At 41.2% G+C, this 23,593-nt stretch overlaps 1 protein-coding gene across 3 annotated transcripts in view; it reads left to right on the top strand.

The window, feature by feature from the left end:
• Positions 1-23,593, top strand: part of ARHGEF28 (Rho guanine nucleotide exchange factor 28) — a 287,796-nt gene that overhangs the window by 163,462 nt on the left and 100,741 nt on the right. For all 3 annotated transcript variants that reach the window (XM_088443751.1, XM_088443750.1, XM_088443752.1), the window contains 2 exons: positions 16,268-16,398; positions 17,403-17,680. In XM_088443751.1, coding sequence (XP_088299877.1) covers positions 16,268-16,398; positions 17,403-17,680 — 409 coding nt within the window. The remainder of the gene's footprint in view (positions 1-16,267; positions 16,399-17,402; positions 17,681-23,593) is intronic.

Here is a 23,593-nt window from a genome sequence, read left to right as displayed (position 1 = left end):
CATAGAACTGGCAATACAATGATTGTGCATATTATTTGTCTTTCCACATGTAGAGTACCAACATTATCTATCCATCCATCCATGTTGCATGTCAGTCTCTGCAGCCACTATTTGTATTCCATTAAAATTGTAAATTCTAATTATACTTACTAACTTTTTAATCATCGGGACCTCCAGGAGATGTTGGGATGACAGGCCCATGAAGGAGGTGCAGGGGGAGTGGTGCTGTGAATTGCATCATCAAGCACCCAGACCACCTATTACTCTGGGACAGTGGGCAGATCTGGTAGGCTGATCTACTCTTATGGGAGAGCTCCTTAAAATTCAGGAGCATCCTGGACATTCCAGGAGAGTAAGCAAGTAAGATATAATATGTCCCCTTTCAGTAAATTGTTAGAGATATTGGATGTCACCCTGGCAGTCTTTTCAGTTTTGGGTTTTACTCAAATGCTGGAGCTAAAGCTTGTTTTCTGCTGCGGTCCCCTATTGTAATCCTCCTCCACTGTAAGCTAAAGAGTTAATTACGGGCTTACCCTCGTTATTGCCGAGATATAATCATGTAAAATGTAACCGTATGCAGAAAATCTCTCCAGCCATAAAATCTGTGCTCCATCTTCATCAGTGCTGTAAATCTAAAACCTGTTTTGATTAATTGAAAAAAATGTAATGGAAATAAGAGCTGTTCTTTATGTCCTAATCTCCCGCGTCTGGGTACCGTGCGCGGTGCACACAACACAAGGGGGTTAACTATTACCCTGTGGGTAAAACTGTGCCAGATGTTTTGTAGATTTGTCTCCTTTTATGAGTTTGCGTCATTCACTTGATTACAGTTCCTGTGGCAGACTTCACATTCGCTTCCTAGCTGGTAAATCTATATAGCAATGTCAAAAATTCAGTCGTCTTTTTTTGTTATCTAGCAAGTTCTGAACATGAAACAAAAATGCATTAGAATGGGCTGTATTTTAGGCCTCAGATGGAATGTGATTGTTTTACTTTCTTATGTAGCGTGACAACATTCTTTTGTATAGGATATGTTTTGTTAATGTTATAATTGTCAGTAATATAACAACATGCTACTATATAGATCTATCCACCTATTTTTTTCCCCGTTAACCCGGTGTGCCTGATGGGTGTTCTGCCCACCCTCCAACATGACCCCTGCCATTAGGTACACAGTGCTCTGCTCCTGACCTCCCACCTGATATATGATTGCAGTCACCTGTGTTCTTAAAACACTTCTCATCAATTAAGAGGGAAGTCCTGGAGCAGAGCATTTTGTATTTAATGGAATGGGTCATGTTGGGAGGGCCTGGTGTTTTGTTGTCTCTACACCTACTTTTGTAGAACCCTTGGCTCAGCCCCCGCTTGCAGCTCAGTCTCTCACCTCAGGCTCCTGTGGGCGAGCAGAGAACAGGTGTTCTTGCACATGCAGGTTTAATAACGGCAATGTGTGTAAAGGGCAGACACAGCAGGTGTTCTGGTGTACAGTTACCGGCAGCGATGAAATGAATGAGAGCCAGGGCATCACCTTTGCTGGAAATAAGTGAGGTAGATCTTTATTTACCTCTCACGACTATCCTCTCTTGCCCAGTTCATGTAGTTCTAGGGGCAGTCATTTCACTTGGCATAAGAGCTGACATTCACATAGTGCTACCTATACACAACTACTGTCACATGAACATATTCACCTGCCTCCTGCTATTGACTTCTGTACTCTGATAATGGCTGCGCTTTGGGTACTAGGAAGTTCAGTTTCAAACCTCCCAGGTGTTTCTATGAGCAGTCACTCATGCAGGCACTATTCAACTCCTGTACAGGACAGGTTAGGAGCCTCCTGCCCTGACTGTGCACTCAGCCGTTACCATCTGTACTTTCCACTGCATCACTTTTGTGCTACACAGCCTCTAGGTTAGAACTCAGAGACTTCACCTTACACTGCAGCCCAGTACATTCAGTATACCTGATTGGTCGAAGAGTAAAGAAATGGCCCCCATATGTGCGGTCAGGTGAGGCAGAGCTTTTTCTGTCATAAATGAAAAAAGTACCTGGGCGCTTGGTGAGTGGATAACACACCTTGATATATCACAGCTGATTGGGTTAGTCAAACCCAATAATTAAATGAACATAGAAAGAAAGAGCAGCTGGAAAATCAACTGGTGTATACAATGTAACAAGGTTTGGTAGTTTTAAACAATATTTTATTATCAAATGTATAAAATTTATCAGAACAGTAATTCTCTGATTGTACATATATTATAAAATAAACATTGTAGCAAGATTGTGTGAGATACAGGACTAAACGTCCTCAGTTTTTTCTAATGGATGGAATGAAAAACAAGTTCAATCTGTATAAATATACTTGTCAGCCATATAGAGTAGTAAAGGGACAGGTTCCTTGAATGGTATTATGTAGCGCTACCAGCTGAAGTCCTTGGGATGAAAAATATTTGTTACATTGTATACACCACTTGATTTTCCAGCTGCTTTCTTTCTATGCTTTTTCTGTCATACTTCAGTATACTCCAGGGCTTTAACTATAAAAATTATAAGACTAATACAAAGAAGATATTTCTAATATTTTCTTTTCATTATTCTAATCCTTTTTATAGTCAAAACTCTGGAGTAAAAAGTGTATGGGCGGTGAGGCACTGCCTCCTATGTCTACCTTTTCCGCACATCCCTGATCAAAATACATGAAATTACTTGCACTATATACTGCTGCACCTTTGTATAATGGCCACATGAACACTCTGGTTCATATACAGTATGTATCTGTAAATCTAGCTCTGATACTAGCCAGTGTCTCCCCAGCCATTTACCTCACCGCACGGCACTGTGATCCAGAGATGCCGGGATGCATGTTTGATGCACTGATTTGCAGATCACTATCAAAATATGATCATGATTAGCAAATCGTTAAATTTAACATGGATAATTCACCGATTCTCCCGACGGATCGCGGAACATTGATGGCCGCCGGTTGGCATTTCTGTTCGGCTGATCTGATTGCAGGATCGCAATCAGATGTATGGGCCCCTTAACAGACTCCACTGGAGATTTGATTCATTCTTTTGAAATACTCTATTCACCAATCACTCTCAACATGCACTTTTTAAATTGTCACAATAGGGTATGACAGTCTGTCATGCTGCAGTGGGCATTACACTTCTGTAAAGAATCATATTTTCAACGTTAGTCAGTATGCTATAGTCTATCCATACTACACTATAAACCTGGTACTTTTCAGAAGTGGAGGAAAAAGGGTTTGTGAGCTTAAATTGGCGTACTGGACAAATGAACTAAAACACACATACACCTTTTTTTTTACTTCTCAAATTGCATAATGTGGCCAGCAAGATTGGCGTAGTGGCTCGCATTAATGCCTCACAGATTGTATGCTTTCCGTGTATTTGCTTGGGTTCATTACTGATATTATCCTTTATTTATATGGCACCGCAAGGTGTCCACAGTGCCTTACAAAGTACAAAAACACAAGCAGTATGAACAGATAACAAAGAAACGAAAGTGACATACGATAAAGAACATTGCAGAACATTAGCAGTCATAAAACTCAAATAGGCAGCAGGGTGGCAGAAAACAAAGGTTGGGTGCCGTTGTAGGCAGTGGGGGGATATGGTGGTAGAAGCAAGGGAAGGAAAAGCATATGAGGGAAGAGGGTCCTGCTCGTGAGAGCTTACAGTCTAAAGGATAGGGTTTCCTCCCAGTCTAAAAACATAGGGCCTGATTCAGGTTCGCTCCGAGCGATGTTTGCCCAACTGCGCATGCGTACGGATTTTAATACGCATGCGCAAACCAGTCAGTGCGGCCGAAAATCGTTTGTTCGCTAAATAGCGAATGCCTGCTATTTTGAGTGACCGAATGAGGCGTATGTGGGTGGTAACAGGGGAAGGTGCTTGAAAACGGGGAGTGGAGATCAGAACGCAGGCGTACTTAAAGGTCAAAACGGGCGTTTTAAGGGTGTGCATAATTAATACAGCAGCGTCATTGACCACGTCACTGGGTTAATTTATAGCCAGAACTGCTCGCAAAATTGTGGTAGCAAAAACCAACCACAAGAATAGCGAGCAGTTCATACCCTGGTCGATGTACTCGATTAATCTAATAAATAGGGGACATGACGTAGGATGCGAGCGGCCAGGGGGCGTATTTTTTCAAAAAACGACCGCAAGTTTTGTTTGCTCGTCCAAACATAGAGGCGTGAACAGACCGCAAAGAGCGAACGGTTCATTTGAATAGCCACCCTATTTTCTGAACGAGCGAGCGCAAATAGCGTCTGGCTCTGAATCAGGCCCATATATCAGTAGGTCAGTTGCATTCTGACAAAAACTAATCCTAGTGTATGTGTGTATACATCCGTTAGGGAATATAGATTGTAAGCGCCACTGGGGCAAGGATCTTCTCGGCACAGCGCTGCGGAATATGTGTGCTGTATTAATGTTAATAAATAAAATAAAGCAGTTATATTTAATGAGATCTACCAACTTTTTCTGCATTTGTGGCTCAACTAAGATCATAATCGAAAAGGACTTTCAGAATTCCTATTTGAACGTGTTTAGCATTGTATTTGAGTGCGCGTGCGCACGGGTTCAGTGGTTATAATTGAGCGATCTCTTTTCTGTACATGTACAACAGATGCACATGGTTCTATGTGTGTTCTATGCGTGTACAGAAAAGCTACTTCGTTTAAAAGTATCCAGACAAAAAAAACATATAATGAAGAAAGAAATGTCCCACTAGTCTTATTTAGCCGCACCAACTGACTGTCTCACAGAGGTGCGATGTCCTAGCAATGCAATCTTTTTGCTCTGCTTCGTCATTCCACAGAATAAGCATTCCAAACTGTATTTGTTAAACCGCGATTCTCCAAACATATTGAACCTGGATAGAACAGGGACCATGATAGTTGATGTCTCTGTGTTTGGGGTAGGACAGAGAACACTTATGGCAAAATGTTGAAGATATTCTGCAGGAACAGTCTGGGACATTTTGCTAGTCTCTAATCCATAGCTGCATGAGTTGATGGCCTGCTCGCGCTGTATCAACAAATGAGACCTCACTGCTGCTGTGTAAGACGTTTGGGAAAGAGTCAGGATTTGAATTGAACTTTTATGTGCATCACAAAATGCCTTGGTTGTATTCATCACAACTTTGGAGCACCAAGAATTGGGGAAGGGGTGTTTGGCCATGTCCCAATAGAGGCCTGGCTCCAGCACGGGGGCATGCACAGAGCGGTTGAAGCATTAGGCAGTCTCTTAATTGCTATACAAAGCAGCAATGAGCAAGCATCCCAACTTTCTCATCTGTGGGACAAAGCTGTTCAGACTGGGGTGGTGCAACAGAGCCCTCAGTCAGGTGGGACTATTCCAGTGCTCTCAGGAGCGTAACTCTTCTCTGCTTTGCTTCCACTGATCTCTAATGCAGATCACTTACATATTGGGCCTGATAGGTGCGCGCCATTGCAGCTGTGACTGCATCTATAGTCGCAGTGCGACTGCGTGTTTATGCTAATGTTGAAACCGATGGTATTTGTACATACCCAACGGCTGCTGTGCTAATCTGCCACTGTGTGTATTAAGACGCACCATTGGATGCATCAATTGCACCATTGGCCATGCCATTGAATATTGCACCAGCCCTATGGAGGCGCAAATTATTAGTCTGAACATGGCCGTCTGTGTCAGTGCAACTGTGTCCCTAAGATGCATTGCTGACCGCGACGCGCCCCCCGACACATCCGCATCTGGCTAGTCACCTCCCTGTTACCACCCAGAACTGCCCACCAAAATGCCTTTCTCTGCTTCCAAATTTGTTCTGCGGCTTCCAACGGTAACCATCGGTACACACGCACAATGCGACTCTGACACATGCGCAGACTGAAAACATTGTCCACTTGCGTGCAGCATGAACAATGTGTCCACTTCTGAATTAGGGCCCTGATTCAGAGACTGACGCTCTGAAAGAGCGCTCGCTCTGTATCTGGGTGTTTTGGTTTTTTTTGGTGCAGCCTCCCGGCCGCTCGCATAGCTGTGGGTGACTACCCACAGCTATTGCGAGCGGCCAGGATGATGGTCGCGATGGTAGGGTCTCGTGGCCGCAAGCCCCAGAGAGCTTCTGGCTGTAATAGAGCCGGAAGCTCTCCCACTAACATCACTGGTGATGTCAGTGGGGCCGCCCACAAACGGCAGGTGTTCGCTTGGGAACGCCTCAGTTTGTGAAGCCAACCCCCTTAATAAAACGGGCAAGCTGTCGATCAACATGGACAGTCGCCCATTTTGTAGTGAGCCACGGAGTGAGAGAATTTCTTTCTCGCAGAGCACACCATCGACCCGCTTGCGAGCACTCAAGCGCTTGCGAGCGGGTCTCAATCAGGCCCTAGGCCCACTGTATTAAGCTGTGGCTGTCCAAAAGTGTCATCCCTTTAAAACACAGAGAACAATGAAAATTAATCTATTCTATTTAAGGAGGTTGGAAAAAATCTGAAAAGTCCTAGAATTTATCTATCGTAAGCATATCACGCTTTCCTGTTCCTGTAGGCTTAGGAATAATTTAATAAGCTGCGTATCCACTTGCAGATAGTGGAACGACAGTACGATTACAACATTGCCCTGCAGTGCCTACACTAAGCGATATGTCGTTCAGTGTAGGCACCCTCCCTCATCCCTGAACATGGCCAATCTGTCGTTATCGGCAGACTGATCGTCAAGTTCAGGCGATGATTGATGTCGGAAACGACTAGCGGGAGTGTGATTCGCTGGTCGTTTCCGACATTAAACTGCCCGATGTCGTTATCGTTCAATCGCTCATTTATATCTGCAAATGGATAACTGACTTTAGTCATTGTTGTTTTAGATTTATATTTTGTCATTATTTAGTGACCAATATGTTTATGGATGCATTTAGTCCACTTCAGCTGCCTTTGTTTTCCGCCTCTTCTGTTGGTGCATTTAAACTGTTGTGAGCTTGGTTAGTTACAATTTTAGTTTTTGCATTTAAGCACGTTTGTCTATGGCCGAAGTGCAATCTAGATATATAGAAAGTGGTTTCATGGGCTCTATTTGTGCAGGGCATGGGGTTGTTAACCATTAAACCATGTTCACACAGCTGGGGGTATTGTCTCTCTCTGGTAAACCAACAGAAATGTTGAACGACTTGTTCTTGTTTACATTTATAGAAAAAGAAAGAGAAAACGTAAATGAAATAATACAGGTGATCGAAAATGTATAGTAACCTCCTGCAGAAAAATAAGGATCATTGTCTCTGGTGCCAACACTCATAGGAGACCAGACGTTTTATGTGTGTGTGTATGTGTGTACTGTGGAAAACATTCGCTTAGGGATATCCTTATGTGTGTATGTTGTGTTTCTCTGCTGAATGATGAGTCTAGTAGCTGTACTTGTGGTATGTAGTTGTAATTATAATAAGCAGCACACATTATCATGCCATACATTCTAGTGGCTTTGTCTGACTGCATAGACTGGAGTTATGCAACTTCAGCGCATGAAGTTTGGGAACTGTCCAAGATTTTTTTTTTTTCTGTTCATATCCCCAGTTAATCACACGTGCGGATGTAAAACTCAATATGGACTTGTATGTCTAGCCCTCTGATAGATTACATAGGCAAGCATTCATCATATATACCATATACATCTGACTTCCCCCATGAAGAAAGTATGGTCCATCCTGATTAAGGCTTACATTCCTATGGGAACCCATTAATACATTACACCTGTAACATAATGTTCTTTTAGAACCATTTCTTTTCAATTGCACTTGTAATTGTGCTGAATTAATTGATGTTAACAATGTGTTTTGATTATTTCAGCGCAGATAACTGCATTTGTAAAGTATGTAGGAAGATGGAATGATGCTGAAAGCAGGGGGGGTATTTATAATGGGTGCAGGGTGTGCGGGGCACCCTGCACCCATATTATACTTACCTCGCTGGTGCCTGCGCTGTAAAAAAACAGGCTGGAAAATGGCCGCCGCGACCATTTTCCCGTTGTTTGCGCAGTACAGGGCAAATGGCCGTCGCGGCCATTTTCCTGGTGACCTGCACATGCGCTATAGATTCTGGGCACACTAGTGCGCTGCCGGCCGCCAAATGGAGAGGAGGGGGCCTGTGACGGAGACTGCACATTGGCCCCCTCCTCTCTAGAAACGCCCCTGGCTGAAAGGCAAGCTTAACCAGCCTGCTATATACTGGTTTTATGGGCCTATTTATCATTTGGTGTAATTGGGACCCAGAAAAGTATAATAAGGAATGTTGTGGGGTTTTTTTTATGGGGGGGCTTTTTATCAAAAAAACACCTTGTCATGACAGCCGCTCCAGTAGGATATAAAACCGAAAAAAGAGAGAAAAACCTGGCGCTGTTCTAGACAATTTACTTCTAAGCTGAGACTGCAGCTCTCTGTGGGAAATCTACTCACGATCTCCTAATCTGAAACATAGAAAATATATATAGAAGAGAGCACTGAAACAGCTAGTATTATTAAAATAGAATTTATTGTAAATCCTCAAACTTCAATAATTCAATCATATACCAGATATGATCGACAATATTACAACCAATTGTCTAACGTATTGACAGAATTATGGCCCTCATTCAGAGCCGTACGCTCTGAGCAGAGCGCACGCTCTGAATGAGGGCCGGGCTCCATTTTCATGGAGCGTCCTCCTGGACGCTCGTATAGCTGTGGGTCACCACCCACAGGCTATACGAGCGTGCATTGTGATGGTCGCGATGGTCGAGACCATCGCGACCATCGAATTTGCGAGCCGGAGCCTGCGGTTGAGGTTTTCAACCGCAAGCTCCGGAGTGATTTTGGCTCTATCAGAGCCAAAATCACTCCCACTGACATCACTAGTGATGTCAGTGGGCCGGCTTCTGACGGGAGGCGTTCCCGTGGGAACGCCCCCGTCAGGGAGGCACGCCCCCGGCACGCCCACCAAAGGGGGCGTGCTGTCAATCAACATTGACAGCACGCCCCCTTTGATCGGACACAACGAGCGAAGGACTTTCCTTCGCTCGTCGCGTCTGGTGCATGCGCACGACGGAGCTCCCTCCGTCGTGCGCATGCTCAGTCCATAACATCGACCCACTTGCGAGCGGACAGCCGCTCGCGAGTGGGTCTGAATCAGGCCCAATGTGTATAAAATACAAGAACATTAAAACACAAAAATTACTATTCAGACCTATACACCATATAGAGTCAAATATCATGCATATATAAATAATCTGCACTAATAACTATAGTTGTTATATTAATCATTAAGGAAGCAAAATCTTCAATAGTTTCCAGTGCAGATATATGGTTATTCTCCGGGTATTGTAAAAAAAATGCGTTTCTCCGCCTAGCTATTTGGCAGCTTCCTCAGTCTGAGGAAGCCGCCGAATAGCTAGGCGGAGAAACGCGTTTTTTTTACAATACCCGGAGACGCTGGCCCACTGCCTTACACGGACTGATTTTGCATCACCCGGAGACGCCGGTTAAATGCTGCTCTGCTCTGACGGACTGTCAATCTAAAGGGTACCCTGAGAGCTGAGCGATACACTGATGGTAATATAAGAGGCCACTTGCCAAAAGGCTTTTTACTGCTGGTGTGGTTTGACCTCATTTGATACACAGGTGATATAAATTGTATCAATAACGGAATGTAGCCATAGCAGCTCTATTGGAAAGACTGTGACTTCTATATACAGATCTGTGGGGCTATGGTGAACAGCATTTATAAGCACACGATCTATAACAAATAAAAAGGAATTCCTTTTAGTAATATATAAATTCAAAAGTCGATAAAAGGAGTCTATAAACTTCAGATATATTTATGTGAGCGGGCAAGACAAATACCGGTGAAAGAAGTAAATGTTACAAAGAAAGCCTTATTAACTTGAGTGTTATACAAGGATCTATACAAACAGTTCAAATACCCACTGCTATAATCAATTAAGGCAGTAGAGGGGAGACAAGTGAAAATACTGGGACAATTTACATTTGCAGCATATAGAACTGCTATAATTATCCTTAGATCAATATAGAAGCTGATGTTTCAATAATTGCGGATATGCATATGTTATAAGATATTGGTTTCTTTTAGTTTGAATGTTTTAAATAATTTTGAAGTTATCCATATTTATTGGCTGAAAAATTATATGTGCATGTAGATTAAATACTGTGTATAATCCATCAAATATAAGTTTGGAATAACCATATATCTGCACTGGAAACTATTGAAGCTTTTGCTTCCTTAATGATTAATATAACAATAATAGTTATTAGTGCAGATTATTTATATATGCATGATATTTTACTCTATATGGTGTATAGGTCTGAATAGTAATTTTTATGTTTTAATGTTCTTGTATTTTATACACATAATTCTGTCAATACGTTAGACAATTGGTTATAATATTGTCGATTATATCTGGTATATGATTGAATTATTGACGTTTGAGGATTTACAATAAATTCTATTTTAATAATACTAGCTGTCTCAGCGCTCTCTTCTATATATATTTTCTAAGCTCCAGTAGGAAGCTATCACGGCAATGACGTTGGCTCCCTATTTTAATTTCCTATGATTCATGATGATGAGTTAATAATACACCTTTCTAAGCTCTATACACCTGAGATCTGGGAGTATTCCTAAAGCTGTCAACTCCAATAATCCATTTTCAGGTATATAGTTGAATGTGTATGTAATTAAGCGCCTTGAGTTCTAGTGGAGAAAAACGCTACTTAAATAAAATTAATATTAATGTTTTTGTCCAAAGAGCGAGAGACAGTATATGTAGTGTAGTAGGTGCTCAAAATTCATGTTCTCACTATAAAACATTATCACAAATATTACATCTATAAAAAATATTTTCAAAACCTAAAAACCGAAACCCAACAATGGCATACCGTGAGGATTCATCCCTGATATAGGGCCTGATTCATTACCGTATGCAACTGCGATTACGCACGCAATTGGCCTTGCATATTGCGCATGCAGTGCATGAACATTGAGATCGGGACTGTGATCACAATGACTACGCAGACCCATAGCAGAGTAATGTGGTGGCTGGGGTGGGGGGGATGGTCAGGCGAAAGCAAGCGTGTCAGTGCGTTTCCACGCCGTTACAGGGGCGTGCATAAATTATCCACTGCGATGGCCTACGCAGCCTGAGGCCTCATAGCGTGCGTGGAAGTTAGCAAATTCTGAGTGAGGTCAGGGCTTGTGCAAGTGTGCGTGAGGCTGCGATTGTACTCGATTGTACCAATGGTTTTGCAGTCTTGCTAAACATTACGGATGTGTAAGGTAAGGTGGGCATCGTTATGTAGTGCTGCGTATGGCATTACAATCGCAATGAATTAGCATACTATCGCAGTTGAACTGTGTGCGTAATCGCGATTGCATTCGCAGTTGCGTTCCGTAGTGAATCAGGCCCATAGTTCTGAACATCTGTCCCGGTTATTTTCCACTGTTCAGGTAGGGACTGCTGGCTTCCCCGGTAATGAAACATTTCCTCTTTAGAATCCTTCATCCTGCAGACTTGTTATACAAGGAGCATGATCTATAGCAATGTTATTCCTATGAGTAGTGTGCACACATACCCGAAGCACTAAAACTGTAGGAGTGGGGGTTGATGCAAAGCGCGGAAGTAATGTCCCAGCCTTCATTGATGACAAAAGGGCTAATAGTATTTTTGTTGAATATTCTGTAGGTCTCACAAATGAAAGATTCTCCCCTTTAACATCAGAAACATGTTCAATACCTTTACATACACACACCTAGTCCTATACACACTATACACACTTACTGTATGTACATGTGCACATGCACGCGCTGAGAGTTCTATCCTCTTTTCTATGTTACAACAATGCTGCGTAACCTGGTTTTCAGGCACTGATCCCTGAATGGTCCATTCTTCCTGTAAGTAGAGCACCTTTAGTGACACTTCATTTACATGTGTTATCTGCTTGTGCAACTATCATCTCCCCTGACATCTCTATTACAGGGAGAGCGAGCAACACCTAAATGGAACAGCTAATCCCCCATAGAGATTATATTTCTGGTAGATGAGACCGTGCGGAATCTTTTGGTCTCCTAGTAACTCATTCATGCACAAAGGTGCAAAACTCTTTTCACTACATTAATCAAATCTGAGACTGTTCTTTAATACTTCAACGTTTTTACACCTAAATGTCAAAGGGATTCATGTTCTGTATCTGTACAGCATCTGGTTTATTCGAAGTATGAGGCTACTTGCTGCAATATCCATATGGGGATAATCAATTAATTTGCTATGTTACTAGGTTTTGAGAGTATGAGTGTTGTTTGTGCACAGAACAAGACTTGCAAACAGTTTTCGTTTTAAGAAACAACGGACTGCCCTTGTACCATGGGGTCCAGCCACTTAGGGGCGAGTTGGCTTGTGCGAGCCGTTTTCACGTCAAACTCGCACTGTGAAGTGTAGTTGCAATTCAAATACAAACTCGCATTATTTATTTTTTTCAGTCGAAAATTTCTGGGTTTTTTTGAGCACCCTACCCTGAGGGTGTGAGATGGTAGGAAAAATCTTTATTTCAAGGTAAAAATGTTGGGACCCCCTGCAGAACTCCTTGGACAGCTCCCCTTAATGACTAATTAGGCATTTAGAATTTTTCAATTAGCTTAATTGGCCCAATAATTACATGTCATGTTTTAAGGTGCCCATCCACTAGTAGATGCGGGGACGACGGCACGATTGCGACATCGTAATCGTGGCGTCCCCCTAGGGGTGAAGTGCATACACTGAACGTTCAGATGTTCAGTGTATGCACATCAATCATCCCCGAACAATCCAACCTGACGACGGTCATCAGGTTGATCGTCATGTTCGGGTGATGATGAATGTTAAAAACAACCAGTGGGCACGAGCATCGCTGGTCGTTTTTAACATTTAACTGCCCAAATTTGCAGGCGATTACTGAGCGATTGCGATGTCGTAATCGTGCTATCGCTCACTGTAATCACCTAGTGGATGGGCACCTTTGGTGTTCAAGAATAAAATGGCCTCAAATTAGCCCCAAATCAATATTTTTTTTTAATTGATTTAAGCACCACACATGTAATTACAATAATAGTTTAAATGAAATAATTATAATATTTTTTTTACATTACACAAAATCTCCTTTTTTTTTTTCTTCTTTTTTTGCATTTTCCGTTCAATTAGTTTGAGATGAAACGAAAAAAGTTTGCTTTTTTATAATTTTTTTTCTAAATTAACACAAATCAGCCATTTGACACCATTTTAAAAACTGCCAGTACTTTCCTTATACTCACTAACAGCCTTCTGTAGGATTCTGCTAACAAATCTTTGTTCAGATATGTTTAATGTGACACTATGCCATTTAAGCAACACTTGAAAGTAAGGAAATGTCTATTGCTAAATTGGGTGTGGAATAATGGATCGACTGTAATTAGACAGTCAATAGGTCGACATACAATATGTCAACATTGTCAAAAGGTCGACAGGGACAAACGATCGATTGACAAATGGTCGACAGGGTTAAAAGGTCAACAGGTTCAAATGGTCAACACAAAAATGGTCAACTTTTTTTTTTTTTGTAATTCAACCCTAACCTCCCACCAGTGCCTAAACCTAACCGCCTCATCCACCAGCCTAACCCTAACCCTCCCCCATTGTCTAACCCTAACCATCCCACCAGTGCCTAAACCTAACGGCCTCCTCCGGCAGCCTCACACTAACCCTTCAACAAGTGTCTAACCCTAACCTTAAAAATGTTGAAGTGCCATTAAAAAATGTGTTATCCATATTTTTTTTGTTGCGGCGACCAATTATTTTTGTGTTGATCTTTTAACTCTGTCGACCATTTATCAGTCGACCTTTTGGCTATGCCAACTTATTGCCTGTCAATTATCTAGTACCGACCTATTGACTGTCAATCTAATTACTGCCTGTCTTCCATCCGGATACCTGCTGAATGGATAATTGTGCCCTGTTGCAGTTAAAATATTGCACGTGCCTGTCCACTTTATTGAAAGCAAAACAACACTTGGCCATTTTCTTTTCCAGCAGTAGCCATACCTGCTTATTATGAGCCCAATGAATATCTGCAGTCATCATCCTCATCACGGAGTTTGGAGCAAAAAATAAAAAGAGCATATTTGCGCCTTGGCAAAAGCATATTACCCTGCAGGTGGGGCAGATTTATATTGTGCCGTAGGATTTAGAGGTGGGAGGGGCATGTCCTAGCCAAACACTATATTGCAGTGTAAAAATAAAGCTGTCCAGTACCTGTATATACCCAGCCATACTTGCCTGCTTTTGAAAAGGCATTTCAGGGAGATTGTGAAAGCACCACCTCTGAGAGGCATGTCATATATTACATTCAAATGTAAGCGAGCCCAAAAGCAGTCAGTAAGATCTATTTGGTGATAAAAACACACTGATACTTTTCAGAAAATGCATGTTGCCATAGGGATCATTGTGCCTTATAACCAATGCAGGGACATGATACTAATGATCCCATTTAAATGTATATAGCTCTCTTTTTTTTTATGCAATAGCTTCATAATGGGGGTAAGGTGCAATCATGGAGATTGCTAGACTATTCATGGAGACAGAGAGATTGCTACTATTTCAGGGAGTCTCCCTGACAATCGGGGAGACCCAGCAGACCTACAAAAATAAATGTATTTTCGCCCCTTGCATTGCAACATGGTTTGCCCAGGTTCAGAGTTACTTTTTCTTCTTTGCTTGGCTCTCAGCCTCATCGTGTAGTAATGCTCCTGCAATCTTCTTACTGAATGAAACACTGTTCTTCTGGAAAGTAAAGACCTACAAAACATACATTATTAAGGCTTCAGAGAATTCCATCTGTGTGATTTTTTGACAAATGTTTAATAAGTTAATCTGTCTGTCTGTAACATAATTATCACATTTCATTGTTTTCTCTTCTCTGCTGAGTTCTTTTGTTTAAGAGGTAAAAGTTCTTCCTGAGAGGAGACATGGAGTGCATGTGCAGGACTAATGACTGCTACAGATGAATTGTGGCTTGGACTTCAGCCTCTTGTCAGTAGAGAGAAATGCTGTAATCTTGGTAGAAATGCTCAGCTTGTCGTATCTTGTTGCTGGCTGAAAATATCCAGCTTTATGCATCTCATCCGGAGCCTGAGCCAGAACATTGTTCTGAGTCCTGTGCAATGTATTCTCCTCTGATTACAAGCACTATTGGTTGTCCCCGAGGACTGGGGTGGACAGAGATCACTCGGCAGGTGGCATGACCAGTGACCGGTTTTACATTTGAAAACTCCTGCATTTGTCAATCATAAAGGGTTGTCTGACCTTTTGGTTCTCCAGCTAATTGTCAGCTTTGCTGGTACTTGTGTTACTGTACTTTTGTTAGTCTGTATAGAAGTTTATGCATTCTGATTTAGACATCTGGCAATAAGAGTTTTTCACACAATAGAACTCAATTGGCTTTCAAATCGGATAACTGCTGTTGAAATACTATGCCATGCTAACTATACCATCCCCACGTACAGCAGTGCTGTACACCGTATGGAGAATACCACAAAAAAATAACTTCTGCATCTTTTGTGGACATGTGGTAAAGCCTCATTCACACCAGAAGGTCTTTTAGACCTTTTACATTTTAGTCCCACAAAGTGTAATTGTGTATCGCAGCAATAAGCAATGTCTTTATGGTGCTATTAATTAAAATTTGTCTTGCTGGCACAAAGGCTCCATTACGATTCAATTCTGGGGCAGGGGGAAGAGTCAAATTATAGCTTTCATATATCACTTTAGGTTTGGACCTGGCTTACCTGCTGTACATGGGCTTCCATCGTACTCTGCATTCACACTAACTCACAAAGTGCCAATCGGATAAAATCCAAGCACTCTAGGGGGTATATTTGCTAAGATGGGAGTTCTATTAAGAAGTGATGTTGCCCAGAGCAACCAATCAGATTCAGGTATTATCTTCTAGAAGGTGCTAGGTAAATGAGAATTAGAATCTGATTGGTTGCTATGTGCAACGTCACTTCTTAATAGAACTCACATCTTGGTAAATTTACCCCTAAGCATCAGTGTGCGGATAAATTGTACACCAGCTTTTTTTAAACTGTAACGGGTTTAAAATAACCAAACATATCTCTGTCATCTGCTGCAGATCTCTGTTCTGGCTTGCAATGCAATAGCTGTATAATGTGTTTTCTTTTGCAAAGTAACATTTGTTGAGGATGTCTGTCTTTCAGAGAAAAGGCATTCATCGGTAGATGTCCTGAAGAGACTGAGATACCCACCCACTATGCTCGCTGCAAGCAGACTCTCTGCCATGCTCAACGGGAATGATGAGGTGTATGTCAACTCTATGGTAGTAGATGAAGTAAGTACTGATCTAAAACGGTGGTCCATCTTATGTTCTGGGGGCTATACACAGAATTCTGTACTCTAACTTTATTGATACAACTTCCACTGTATTTGTAAAGGGGATCCCCTCCTTGGTTATTATACTGAATGATGTTTTAGTAGCCTCATTGGTCCTAAGTAGCACTATTCTTGAGATTTTATTCGACCTCACCAAATGAGGAATGGGAGAGACATGTGTGTTACAAATATTTAATTGCAGGCTGGATCACGTAGAATTTAATTTAAAGTGATTTTAGAATATAGAACTTTTTCAGGGAAGCTTAAGGTAGACAAATAGACTTTACCTTAAGCTGACCATAGACAGAACAGTAATGCAGCCAACACGGACAAAGGGAGGAGCAACTGGCCGATATTCAGAGCACCTCTATACACTGCACAATGTATGCTGGCGATCTGACGGTTGGGAGGATCAGACAGGTGTGGTAACCAAACGATCCAGACTGAAATCTCTGCCGTATTCATGCTGTGAATGATTGTTGCTCAGACCAGCGCAAACCAACCTTAGATCTGATTCACACAGTACAAGTAATAGACAACTATACTGACAATTACTGTATATAGATGGGGTTTCTTAAATCACAGATTATTAAAGGAAACCTTGTTAGTTAGCCTGTATTGGGGAGCACAGTAGCACAGTGGTTAGATTTGCTGCCTCATATCCATGGGCTCAATTCCAACCATTGCTCTTTATGTGTGTAGTTTGTGTGTTCTCTCCACATTTGTGTAGTTAGTTACCTTATTGGTTCTCCAATTTCCTCCCATAGATTAACCTTAGAATGTATGTGTGTCCATATGATAGGACATTTGGATAGTAAGATCCACTGGGGCAGGGAATTATGTGAATGAATAAATATTGTCTGTAAGTGCTGCATAATATATTTGTGTGCTACAGGAGTACCTATTAATGAACAGTGCTGAATTTGTACAATTGTACTTATAACCTTTTTACATTATTTTTAGGTTAATGATTCAGAGCTCAGCTTCATTCACCTGGACAACGCTGCCACAGACGCTTCTTATACTGAAGCCTCTGAGAGCTCTCTGAGATATGTCAGTCCCTGTGCTCGTCAGTCCCCTGAGAATATCCCATCAGAGATAAACAATGGGGAGAGTACAGGCTCCTCCGCCTACAGCTCACCTTCTAGGCTTTCCACACCTGGGGGCACAACTCGACAGTGCAGAACGCTGGGATATGGTGCCAGCAGGAGTGCAGCTTACACAAGTGTCAAGAAGAGAAGGTAAAGACCATGAATATTAAATGCACAATGTTATTCATTCATAGTAAGGTTTAGCACTGTCAAAATAACAAACAATGAGAAAATGCTGGGCAGGTGATGATTTGCTGTCAGGGAAGCAACGACTGTTTCATCTGTTCTTTATCGGTATTATACAATGTGTAACCACGCTGCTGTCACTACACAGTTTGCTGTATTTGCTCTGTCTCTTGAAGGAAAGCTCAAAACATAGGCCAAAGCGGCCATTCTAACTAGGGCAGTATTATAAGTGAGGGTAACAGAACATCTCTATCTATCTAATCTCATATCCTATCTATCTATCTATCTATCTATCTATCTATCTATCTATCTATCTATCTATCTATCTATCTATCTATCTATCTATCTATCCTCATTTCTATCCATCTATCTAATCTCATATCTATATCTCTCTCATATCTATTTCTCTCTCATATCTATTTCTCTCTCATATCTATTTCTCTCTCATATCTATTTCTCTCTCATATCTATTTCTCTCTCATATCTATTTCTCTCATATCTATCTATCTAATCTCATATCTATATCTCTCTCATATCTATTTCTCTCATATCTATTTCTCTCTCATATCTATTTCTCTCATATCTATCTATCTATCTATCTATCTATCTATCTATCTATCTATCTATCTATCTATCTATCTATCTATCTATCTATCTATCTATCTATCTATCCTCAGTTCTATCTATCTATCTATCTATCTATCTATCTATCTATCTATCTATCTATCTATCTATCTATCCTCATTTCTATCTATCTATCTATCTAATCTCATATCTATATCTCTCTCATATCTATTTCTCTCTCATATCTATTTCTCTCTCATATCTATTTCTCTCTCATATCTATTTCTCTCTCATATCTATCTCTCTCATATCTATCTCTCTCATATCTATCTCTCTCATATCTATCTCTCTAATCTCATACCTATCTATCTATCTATCTATCTATCTATCTATCTATCTATCTATCTCTCTAATCTCATATCTATCTATCTATCTCATATCCATCGCTAATTTAATCAGTATTAAGTGATCTAAATAGAATGGTTGGTTGTGTTTTGAGGACAACATATATTCTTGTTATTTGAAGCACCATACCTAAAATCTTCTAAAATATAATAATAATAATAATAATAATAATAATATTATTATTATCAGTATAACTATTGTGTTATTAGTCAACCCAAACCTTTGTAGGGATCCATCTGAGGGAGGTGAAACGGGCAGTCATGTGGTAAAATGAGGAGGAGGGGGGGAGGGGGGGGGGCATATGTTACTATTGCACTTAAAACACACTACAGGCTTTTTCTTTTTTATTACTGAAAATGCCATTGTTAGCTAGTGACATAATAACATTACTTTTCCCTGAGCCATCTTTTTTTTTTTTTTTTTAATTGATACCTTAATGTAATTGAAAACTACCAATTTAGACCACTATGAGGGGTATTCAATATGAAACGTTAACTTCACTGTCGAAGTTAACATTTTATATCGGAGTTTTTACCTGCGTTAAAGTATCGGGCGCGCTCACGCTTATACCCGTATTCAATATAAAATTAACGAAAACGGGAAACTCCGAAGTTGGATTTGCGTAAAGTTACGAATTTTTCCTTAAAAAAATTGTAAGACCCCCCTAAAGTAGTAAAAACATGGGGGAATACTATGGGTACCCCCGTTTTAGCCTTTAATTGAAAGTCGGGGATTTAAATAGCCGCAGCAGGTGTTTTTTTCCGACATTGAAGAAGTGATGCAGAAGAGCACTTAGGTTATTTTTTTCGTATTTTTTAAGTGGTCCCATCAAATTTGGGGTACATGAAAATGGGTACTAGCATATTTTGATGTCCCTAAAGTAAGTTTTTAAAAATTCTGCATTTGTGCACCTGCCGCTATAAATCTATTCTAGAATACACCTGCCGCATACTTGCACAATAGCCCGGAACCTATTTCCCTATTGTTAAACAATTTTTTCCCATTTTTTTTTTTCACCCCAATTTTTTTATTAATTTTTTGGGGTGTCCCTATTTTTTTTTTTAAACTTTTTTTGACACAGTTCTTTTTTAAATGTCAGTCCCAGGGGTGCAGGCTATTTTCTTTAAGCCTGCACCCCCTAAACCCCAATTCTGCACTTTTTTTCGACACCTATTCAATGGTGAAAAGTTAAGCCCGTTTTTTATCAAAGACTTTTCAAAACTGCGATAAGTCTTTGAAATTGAATACGGTGTAAAAGTCAAACCTGCGATAATGACGTCAAAAGTGCGATATATTTACGCAAAAACAATGTTATCGCTCCCATATTGAATACCCCTGAAAGAGTCTTGAAAATTGGAAATAACAGGTTTAGAACATACCTTAGGCCTAAGCTGCTGGTGCAGTGCATGTTCTATGCAGTTGGGTAGGGAAAGAAAGTGACTTTCTATTTAAAGGTTGTCAGTAATCTTGTGACATAGTAATAACAAACTTATGACAAAACACATCTCTGCAGCACTTTGTAGAAATAATATACAGTGCTCACTGCTGATAATGCCATAGCAAAGGTGGCGTTCTGAAGTGTGTGACCTATATAATCTACCTAATCATGGGCGAAGCTATAGTGGGTGCAGGGCGTAACTATAGTGGGTTCTGGGGGTTCTGTTGCTGCTTAGAGGGCCCTGTACCCATGTCATATAGTTCTTTGGCTTAGTTGCTAAGCAATTGTGTCCGGTCTGTTGCCCGGCCTGAAAACAGGGGCATAACATTAACTAGTGCACTACTATGGGCCATAACATTAACTAGGGCACTACTATGGGCCATAACATTAACTAGGACACTACTATGGAGCATAAAATGAACAACCGCTGCAGAGAGAGGTGCCTCCTATAAGCATTGGGGCTTGAGACCATTCAAAATGTTGCTATGGGGCCCATGGTGTTCTGGTTATGCCCCTGTATATAATAATTGTAGAAGGTCTCTCCCATCTTCTTAATTCGCACGCAGTGGAAGCTTGGACTCGTGCCCCAATGGCACCTACTGCAAGGCAGATGGGACAGACTTTGGAGAGGGGGACCTGCCGCCATGGTAAGTATGGGGATCGGGTCAGAGGGATTGGTGTGGATCCACAGTGGATCGGGGGGCGGGGAGGGGGTTGCTTTTTAAACAGCAGAGAGTGTCATTAGTACTTTTCAATGCACTTATCTGCCAAGCATACTTGATGGCTATAAAAGGTGTGATGTAAAGAGAGAGAGCAGCCATATTGTTTCATAGACACCATAATATTAGGAACCGGTTTTGTGACACTGATTTAGGAACAATTCTATAATATGTTTCTTTGCGTTATTGTGAATTTTGCTGTAAATAGTTGACATTCATCTGTGCCAGACCAGTCCCTGCTTATGTTGATATAGCCTATTATAAATGCCTTATTTGCACTGATACAGAATTCACCCTATGGGTGCAGAAGTGACGTGTAAGCTGGATTTACCTGCTCTTAGGCTTGCGGTTTTCTCTATAAACATTTAGAAAGGTAAATGAAGGGTGTGTATTATTAGGCATGGTTCTCTGAAATCCTTTGTCCATGTTATTGAACTTTATTCATTACTATGACAAGAACACATCAAGGATTTGCCTCCAAGGTGACATAAATGACACTAGAGAAAAGTAATTAGAAGTACGTTTTCTGTTAGTTTACATGAGGGTGGAGCGGGATTTTTTCAGTTTTCACAACGCCCTGACGTCTTGTGCAGTCTTATGAAATATATTGAAGTCTTCTTGAACAGTCAGCTAATAGGCATTTAATATACTAGCAGACAATATTGTGTTTTCCAACTGTCACGCTCATAAACCCTACAATATTTGCATTTGGCTTCTATATGTTTAATAGCACCGACCTTACATATTGTGTACTTTAGTGCTTTGTAGTTTCTGCAACTGTTTTCCAGTAATTAGTGATTGATTCCAAGGTTCCTAATAATAAAAAAAACAACAATCCTCAATAATAGATACCATAACACATATACAGGCTTTATATAGTGAATGTGAGCTGCAAAAGGAAAACCACTTATTTTAAAATTCAGATTTCCCCAGTTAATAACATTTAACAAGTTTCATTCTTGTGATTTCCAACAAAACCATCAGACTTTTAGCCTATACAGTATACTGAAGTGCCAAAAGTCTTGGGATAGATGCCTAGTATCATGTTGCACCCCCTGTTGCCTGGCAAAGTGCAGCAATGCAACGTGGCATCGATTCCACAAGTAGACGTAAATCCTCTGGAGAAATATTGACCCATGCCATCCCACAGCTTCCTGATATTTGTAGGTGCAGGATCTTGGGTGCGAATGGACTTCACCACCACATCCCATAAATGCTCTATTGGGTTCATGCCGGGCGAACGTGGTGGTCACACCATTTGTCAGAATTCTCCAGAATGCTCCTCAAACCAATTCTGGACAACTTGGGACCGATGACACTGTGCATTATCCTGCTGGAATATTCCATTGTTGTTTGGGTAGATGAAGTCCATGAAGAGCTGCAAATGGTCATCAAGCAATGCAACATAGTGGTTACTGGTCAATGAAGTGTTCAGGTAGACCAGCGGACCCACCCCATGCCATGTGAACACACCCCACATCATTATGAAATTACCAGCAGCCTGCATGGTTCCTTGTTGACAACTGGGACCCAGTCTGTGCCACACCCAAACCCTACCATCAGCCCGAAACAACTGGAACTATGACTCATTGTACCACACCACATTTTGCCAGTCCTCCAGGGTCCAATTAGCAATGCCACCAGCCCAGGTAAGGCGTGGTGTCTGGTGTCATAGTGTTAACAGGGACTTCTGCTCCCATATCCCATGGAAGCTAAAGAACGGTGCACTAACCTGCTGGTTATGAGTTTGGTACAGTACCACCTGCATTGAATGTGGATGTGATTTAAGCCAGTGTTGCTTGTCTGTTACCACGGATAATTCTGCCCAGATGTCGCTGGTCATGATCATTAAGCACCTGTGGTCGACCACTGCACTGTCCTCAGTGGGTGGTAATGCCTTCCACGAGGTATTCCAGTACACACGTGACCATGTAAATCAAGGAATGTTGAATGTCAGCACAACTTCGGAAAAATAGAATTTCTAGTCCGTTGGGCACCCACTATCATGCCCCTTTCCAACTCCGGTAATTCACGCCGCCGTCTCATGAGCAGTCTAGCTGGTGTTCAAACTGACTCACGAGATGTCAGAATACAGCTGATGCAGAACTGGGCATTTTCAAGATGTCACAGTACAGGGACACACCTTACATTACCTTTACATAGTGCCATCTTGTGACTTTTTTGGTACTTTGCTAATAAATCAAAGCCTTATACACCAGACACCTCTACTTGACTGTTACAATGATACACAATTGGCCTCTCTCAGGAGAATGGAAAATGAACAGCATTATTATAAAACTAGCTTAATTGGACCCATCATTCACCAAGTCAAGGGATCCTCTCCCCTCCCTAAACTTAACCTGGCTGAGCCTTGTTTTGGCAGATTCCCAGCTCCAAGCCTCACAATGTCTTTCCTCTTGGTTTCCGCTGCCATTTCGCTGTGTTCCCCCACAGAGGTAGCGTGTGGTGTGTATTTCTGGGCATGACAGAGGTGGGGCAGACCATGGGCAATTATTATATAGATAAATTGATCCTGGTGATACCAAAGAATTTAGAAAGGCTTCTATATAAATGTGTTGATCTCTTTTGAATATCCCAATATGCTCGGACCTTACTGAACTGTTTGCATATGGAGCAGTAAACATTTCTAAAACCGTGAATGTGGCATATTAATTTATTGTGGTTTATGCTGCCTTCTGATGGTAACAATAAGCAAGTATAATTGCCCATTGATATCATGCACTCGCTAAG

Source organism: Taudactylus pleione, unplaced genomic scaffold, assembly GCF_031769625.1.
Source record: "Taudactylus pleione unplaced genomic scaffold, aTauple2 ptg000333l, whole genome shotgun sequence".
Taxonomy (NCBI): Eukaryota; Metazoa; Chordata; class Amphibia; order Anura; family Myobatrachidae; genus Taudactylus; species Taudactylus pleione.
Note: the sequence above shows the minus strand (reverse complement) of the source record. Positions and strands in the feature narration are given on the sequence as shown.